This window comes from Mandrillus leucophaeus, unplaced genomic scaffold (genome assembly GCF_000951045.1).
Source record: "Mandrillus leucophaeus isolate KB7577 unplaced genomic scaffold, Mleu.le_1.0 Scaffold939, whole genome shotgun sequence".
In the NCBI taxonomy this organism is placed as follows: Eukaryota; Metazoa; Chordata; class Mammalia; order Primates; family Cercopithecidae; genus Mandrillus; species Mandrillus leucophaeus.
This window is the reverse complement of record NW_012110241.1, coordinates 345,096-352,895: the sequence shown is the minus strand read 5'-3', so window position 1 is coordinate 352,895 and position 7,800 is coordinate 345,096. Positions and strand designations below refer to the sequence as shown.

General features: G+C 41.2%; 1 protein-coding gene across 1 annotated transcript in view; it reads right to left on the bottom strand.

The window, feature by feature from the left end:
• Positions 1-5,313: 5,313 nt before the first annotated feature.
• Positions 5,314-7,800, bottom strand: part of LOC105532184 (fatty acyl-CoA reductase 2-like) — a 6,653-nt gene continuing 4,166 nt past the window's right edge. The window contains exons 2-3 of the mRNA XM_011970263.1: positions 6,718-6,884; positions 5,314-5,472 (exon numbers count right to left, since the gene is read on the bottom strand). Of these exons, the coding sequence (XP_011825653.1) occupies positions 5,467-5,472; positions 6,718-6,884 (173 nt within the window). The 3' untranslated portion in view covers positions 5,314-5,466. The remainder of the gene's footprint in view (positions 5,473-6,717; positions 6,885-7,800) is intronic.

Here is a 7,800-nt window from a genome sequence, read left to right as displayed (position 1 = left end):
GATAATGCTTATCTTTTAAAAACATGAATTACCTGTTTAATGAGCACAAACAAGTTTTGTTCTATTCATCAGGTAATAAAGAAAACTTTACACAAAAGGTGAGGGTCAGGGAATGCAGACAACACACAACTGACTTCATGGCAGGAAGATTCTTAGTGCTAATTCAATGTTACCACTTAATAGCTGCAAAATATAATTGTATTTGAAATTTTGATCATAGACACTAACCATCATTATCGACAAAGGATGGCCACTGACCAATGAGAAAAGATGGTGGTCATAACAACCAGCAGTACCCCTGGCACATCCGCCAGTGTGCAGTGACTGTCAGGTCTGACTGATCTGGATGTCTTAACAGCTTCATCTGTGAGTGACAGGACTGCCTTGTGTCAATGGCTCTCAAACCTGGGTGCTTGCTTGAATCTCTTAAATAACTTTCAAAAATATGTTCATCACTAATTCACAATTATACTGTTTAGGAATTATGAATCTGGATGCTCCTGTATTGGGTGCATAAATATTTAGGAGAGTTAGCTCTTCTTATTGAATTGATCCTTTTACCATATGTAATGGCCTTGTCTCTTTTGATCTTTGTTGGTTTAAAGTTTATCAGAGACTAGGATTGCAACCTCTGCCTTTTTTTTGTTTTCCTTTTGCTTGATAGATCTTCCTCCATCCCTTTATTCTGAGCCTATGTGTGTCTCTGCACATAAGATGGGTCTCCTGAATAAAGCACACTGATGGGTCTTGACCCTTTATCCAATTTGCCAGTCTGTGTCTTTTAATTGGAGGATTTAGCCCATTTACATTTAAGGTTAATATTGTTATGTGTGAATTTGATGCTATCATTATGATGTTAGCTGGTTATTTTGCTCATTAGTTGATGCAATTTCTTCCTAGCATTGACAGTCTTTACATTTTGACATGTTTTTACAGGGGGTGGTACCAGTTGTTCCTTTCCATGTTTAGTTCTTCCTTCAGGAGCTCTTGTAGGGCAGGCCTGGTGGTGACAAAATCTCTCAGCATTTGTTTGTCTGTAAAGGATTTTATTTCTCCTTCACTTATGAAACTTAGTTTGGCTGGATATGAAATTCTGGGTTGAAAATTCTTTTCTTTAAGAATGTTGAATATTGGCCCCCACTCTCTTCTGGCTTGTAGAGTTTCTGCTGAGAGATCCGCTGTTAGTCTGATGGGCTTCCCTTTGTGGGTAACCCGACCTTGCTCTCTGACTGCCCTTAACATTTTTTCCTTCATTTCAACTTTGGTGAATCTGACAATTATGTGTCTTGGAGTTGCTCTTCTCGAGGAGTATCTTTGTGGTGTTCTCTGTATTTCCTGAATTTGAATGTTGGCCTGCCTTGCTAGGTTGGGGAGGTTCTCCTGGATAATATCCTGCAGAGTGCTTTCCAACTTGGTTCCATTCTCCCCGTCACTTTCAGGTATACCAATCAGACATAGATTTGGTCTTTTCATATACTCCCATATTTCTTGGAGGCTTTATTCATTTCTTTTTACTCTTTTTCCTCTAAACTTCTCTTCTCACTTCATTTCATTCATTTGATCTTCAAACACTGATACCCTTTCTTCCAGTTGATCGAATCGGTTACTGAAGTTTGTGCATTTGTCACGTAGTTCTCATGCCATGGTTTTCAGCTCTATCAGGTCATTTAAGGACTTCTCTACATTGGTTATTCTAGTTAACCATTCGTTTAATCTTTTTTCAAGGTTTTAAGCTTCTTTGCAATGGGTTCAAACTTCCTCCTGTAGCTCGGAGAAGTTTGATCATCTGAAGCCTTCTTCTCTCAACTCATCAAAGTCATTCTCCATCTAGCTTTGTTCCATTGCTGGTGAGGAGCTGCAATCCTTTGGAGGGGGAAGAGGTGCTCTGATTTTTAGAATTTTCAGCTTTTCTGCTCTGTTTTTCCCCCATCTTGGCGGTTTTATCCACCTTTGGTCTTTGATGATGGTGATGTACAGATGGGGCTTTGGTGTGGATGTCCTTTCTGTTAGTTTTCCTTCTAACAGGATCCTCAGCTGCAGGTCTGTTGGAGTTTGCTGGAGGTCCACTCCAGACCCTGTTTGCCTGGGTATCAGCTGCGGAGGCTGCAGAATGGTGAATATTGCTGAACAGCAAATGTTGCTACCTGATCGCTCCTCTGGACGCTTCATCTCAGGGGGGCACCTGGCTGTGTGAGGAGTCAGTCGGCCCCTACTGGGGGATGCCTCCCAGTGAGGCTACTCAGGGTTCAAGGACCCACTTGAGGAAGCAGTCTGTCTGTTCTCAGATCTCAAACTCCGTGCTGGGAGAACCACTACTCTCTTCAAAGCTGTCAGACAGGGACATTTAAATCTGCAGAGCTTTCTGTAGACTTTTGTTTGGCTATACCCTATCCCCAGAGGTAGAGTCTACAGAGGCAGACAGGCCTCCTTGAGCTGCAGTGGGCTCCACCCAGTTTGAGCTCCCCGGTCGCTCTGTTTACCTACTCAAGCCTCAGCAATGGTGGGCACCGTTCCCCCAGCCTCACTGTCAACTTGCAGTTAGATCTCAGACTGCTGTGCTAGCAATCAGCGAAGCTCTGTGGGCATGGAACCCTCCAAGATAGGTGGGGGATATAATCTCCTAGTGTGCAGCTTGCTAAGACCCTTGGAAAAGCACAGTATTAGGGTGGGAGTGACCCGAATTTCCAGGTGTTGTGTGTCAGGGTTTCCCTTGGCTAGAAAAGGGAATTCCTTACCCCTTGCACTTCCTGGGTGAGGCAACACCTCACCCTGCTTCGGCTCTCGCTCGGTAGACTGCACCCATTGTCCAGCATCCACTATCCAATGCGCCCCAGTGAGATGAACCCGGTACCTCAGTTGGAAATGCAGAAATCACCCGTCTTCTGCGTCGCTCACGCTGGGAGTTGTAGCCTAGAGCTGTTCCTATTCGGCCATCTTGGAACCGCCCAGCTTTAGCTTCTTTCCACGTAATGCTGCATCTGCATTTGAGACCAGAGGTATTAACATGGGTTAAATTGTGAAACTGTCTAGCATTAGATATGGCAGTAGCAACTAGGCGATCAGCCATTTGATTCCCTGCAGTCAAAGGTCCTAGAAAAGCTGTATGAGCCCTAATGCGAGTGATGTAAAAAGGGGGCATTCTACTCCTAACTGCTGTTTGCAATTGGATAAATAAAGTCATCAGTTGTTCATCTGTATGAAATTGTAACTGAGCATTTTCATTTAATTCTCTGGAATGGACCACATATGAAGAACAGAAACCACATTAATAGGCATATTAAAATCATTCAATACCTCAATTACAACTAAAAGCTCTGCTTTTTGAGCTGAAGTATAGGGCGTCTGAAAATCTTTACATTTTGAGCCAGAATAAGAAGCTTTAACATTACTAGACCCATCTGTAAAAACATTCTCACACCTTCAATTGGTTTAAATTTAGTTATTTTAGTGAGAATCCAATTCATTAATTTCAAAAATTCAAACAGTTTTGTTTTAGGAAAATGATTATCGAAAATTGTTTAGTAACCAAGTCCTCTAAAGCCTGCAGTTTCTCTTTACTCAGCAGCCATTGTTCTAGCCAATTTGGATAGCATTTTAAAGGTATAGGTTCTGGATGCTTAATGATGGCCACCATCAAAAATGATATCCTAAACCTCGGCGAGAACTTTGTCTTTCCGCTTAAGCAGTTCTTTCAAACCTTGCAAATTTTTTCCTAGTCCCATACCAGGGACATACCCTATTTAATGCACCATATGTTAACTTTGGGGGCTATATAATTGTTCTGGAATTAGAACTTGTGCTCCCTATTGTTGTAATAAATCTCTCCCCCATAAATTTATAGGTATAGAAGTTATAACCGGCTGAATAGTCCCAAGTTGTACATCAGACCCTTCACAATGCAAAACGTAACTACTTTGATATACCTCAGGGGATTTACCGACTCCAACTATGTTAAATTAAACTATGTTAAATTGAATTGGCCACGCGGATCACCAATGTTACAGAGAAATGAAGTGTCTGCTCCTGTATCTACCACACCTTTAAATTTCTTTCCCTGAATAGTTATTTCACAGGTAAGACATTTAACAGTAATCTGATTCACTCAATAAGCTGCTGTGCCTTGTTTATTTGTGCTTCCAAATCTTCCTGTTCATTTAATTTCACTTTTCCCCACTTCCACATATGGCATAATCAGGAGCTGTGCTATACGCTCTCCTGGCTCTGTTTCCAGGGAACAGACGTAGATATAACAGTTCGAATTTCCCCACTGTAACCTAAATCAATGACTCCTGTATGTATTTGTACTCCTTTTAAATTTAAACTAGACCTTCCTAGAAGTAATCCTATCATCCCCAGTCGCAAGGGTCCACAGAACCCTATTGGAACTTTTTGCGGGAGTACCCCATGCAGAAGGCTCAGAGCTTTTGTGCAGCATAAATCTACTGCGGTACTACCGGCTGTGGTGGGGGACAGACATTGTACAGCGATGAGGGAATGGTCTGAGCTGGAAATGCCCTCGTTTGGAATGGGGCCTGGGACGGTCTCCTCATAGCATTTCCCAAAATCGGGTTCCCATCTTGTGACACTGATTAGCCCAATGTTTTCCTTTTTCACAATCTGGACATATTTCAGTATCAGCAGTTTTCTTTCTTCCCCTATCTGGTGGGCTGATTTTTTCTACATTATGTTTTAGTATGACCATGCTTCCCACAGTTAATATAAGCTCTAGGAAAAAGAATATTTCCTTTATCCACTCTCAGTCCTGCCATTGTCTGTGCCAACAAAGTAGCTTTAAGCAGATTACCTCTGATACCATCAAAGGCCTTGATATAATCATCAACTAAATGTGCTTTCCCTCTAAAAGGTCGCAGAGTAGCCTGGCACTCGGGATTAGCATTGTTGAAAGCTAATAAACACAACACTATACCCTGAGCAGCCGAATCTGCAATCACCCTAGCCCCTAGCCCTAGTCCTCGCCCCTAGCCCTAGTCCTCGCCCCTAGCCCTAACCCTAACCCTAGCCCTAACCCTAACCCTAGCCCTAGCCCTAACCCTAACCCTAACCCTAACCATTTTTTGGGCTACTTGCTTCATTTTTATAAGACTTTTGCTGGTTTTATTTTTAAGTTTAAAAAAGTTCTTTTTTAAAAAAAAAAAAGAAATCCTTAATTCTCAAAGACTTTTCAAAATAGAACTCTCAAAGAGTAATTGATAGCACTTTACGTGTTTTCGTGATAAAAAAATTCTAAAAGAAAAAAATAGTTTCATCCTGCTTTCATATTATAACCAGAATCGTTGAAATAATATGCTTCAATTGATAGTAAAGTAGCATTTACCTTTTTGGATCAATGAAGCTAAGCCAGCACTAAGAATTCTGTTACTATTCCTCCACTACGTTTCAGAGTTATTTCTTCATCCCTATATATACCTCAATAATGACTCGGCTAGGTCCATTTAGATTATCAACTCAACCCTAAAAGAAAGAAGATTTCCATTGGTTACACATTTTAGAAAATTGTTGTTATCTTGGAACATCTGCAGTCTAATCTCAATAAATTTCAAACAAGGGCACTGAGACCCCAGCTAATAGAACTATCTAATTCAGTATTATTAAGATCCCAAAGATCAATGGCAAAGCATTGGCTATTTTCTGCATTTTGTCCAATAGTTAAAATTTGGCCAGGATTGTTGTTCCTAGCAGGAGCCATGAATGGTTTTGCAGCGTTTTGTGACATCTTAAGGGCTACGGTGGACCTTGTCCTTATATCATGATCTGCTAAGCAATTCACCAACCATCCTTCTCCACCTCAGTCCTGATTTTAGCCTCCTTAGGAGAACATTGAAAACATGATTGGTAGTAATGTGTGTTGACTTGCTTAAAGATGTTACAGGAAAGATTACGCTTAAGAGTAGTTAGAGGGAAATGTCTTTCTGAGTTTGTTTCCTAAGCCCCAAGCCATTCAGCTGACCTTATTATGTCCCTTTACCTTACAGTATAAAAGTCGAAATGTGTATAATGGAAGACAAGAGATATGGGAGGAGAAGATGAAGGGACTAATATTAATTGAGCCTTTTTAGTAGGGACCCGCCTTTTACTGGAGTCTGAGCACTCCTCTCCTCATACATTGTCTCATTAAACCAACTCTCCAAAGTAGTATCTGTCCTGTTTTATGGAAAGAACAACTCAAAAATGTCGCATTGCCCGTAAGTGGTGGAGCGGGAATTTATCTGCCCCCAAAGCTTCACAGACCTGCTTTGAAGAAGAATTCAAAGTACTTTCAGAAGGACACAGCAGTATATACTGAGGTTAAAAAAAATTACTATTCCCAAACTGAGATCCTTCTGTGAGCTTTGTAACTCTTGTTTACCCTGGCAGTTAGTTGCAATACTATCAAGTTGGCCATCAAGAACATTCTGGTCTGTTTAAGCTATAGTGGGAAAGCCAAGATATAAAAACATCACCCATGGGAATTTTGAGACTAGAGTAGTTAGAAGCTAATTTAAGATCTCCATCCAACTCTAAGATAGTCAGGGTAACTGCCAGAAGAGCCTCATGATCCCAAAGCCGGATTTTGCCCTAGTATAATGGGTTCATATTTGATTGGCTGCACTTAGCTATGAATCCTGAGGAGAAGAAGAAGAAAGACATCAAAAAATAATTGGGCTAGAAAAACCTTAGTCTGAAAGCAAAACACAGAATCCAGGTAAGTGGCCTTACTGGGAAAGGCTTATGCCACGTTGCTCCCACAATGGAGGGCCTTATGATGGCGATGGTTAGGCTCCTGCTCTCCTGCTGCACCACCATTTCTCCCAAGGCCTGGGTGTAGGTGTACATATTGGGCCAATCTCCGATCCGCTTGGGTGTGATCTCAGTAACAGCGTTGTCTGTACATAAAAGGTAGTCAGAGTAAAAAGAATTCTAGCAACATGTGTTAGACAATAGACCAAAAGGAAAATGTGAGACACAGTCAAACAAAACTTCCACCCTTTAGCCATGGTTCTGGAATTCAGAACAGTCACATGACACCAAGTTTGAGTGCATACCTGCTCAAAGTATGCATGAGCTCTTTTCACTGCTAAGCCCAATCTTATCAGTCAAATCCTGTGTCCTCCCATCCAGACAGGTAGGTAGATAGATGGATAGAATCAATAGCAATGCCACTTTATTACTACTACTAGTGTAGGGCTATTAGTACTACTTTATTAGTACTACTTTAGCGCTACTTTTACTTTACCAGCACTGATTACTCTGTAGTAGTACTAATTTGAGGTAATTACATACCACCTCTTTACTGCCTCTCCAACAAGCTCATAAGTACATTCATTGCACACAGTTTTGAGTCCCAGTCATTCTCCCAGTAGTGTGCTGGGTGCTGTGTTCAGGGAGCTTGAGGCTCTCATCCAAGGTGTTTCAGTGGCAGCCCTGTTCAGTGTTGTCCCACAGAAACCCAGTGCAGTGATCCTGAAGACTTTAGCTTTACATTTGAAAAACTTCATTCAAGGCAAATCAAATCAAAGTGACTACTTTTGGCAGACTGACAATCTGTTTTACCAATACTATGTAATGCATTTTGAAGGTCTGTTTAGAGCCTGTGATAATAACTTGCTAATTATTTCCAGAGATTTTCAACGAATTCTGAAGTCTGTCAAGTGGGGTGATTATAGCACTCTGGAACAGCTTCAAAATCATGAATATTGAATACTCCTACTTACAAGATGACATGTATCATGAATAACTGAGTTACCATAGCATCAGCCTAATCTTTCTTAAAAATATGTCAGAAGCAGCCGGGCACAGTGG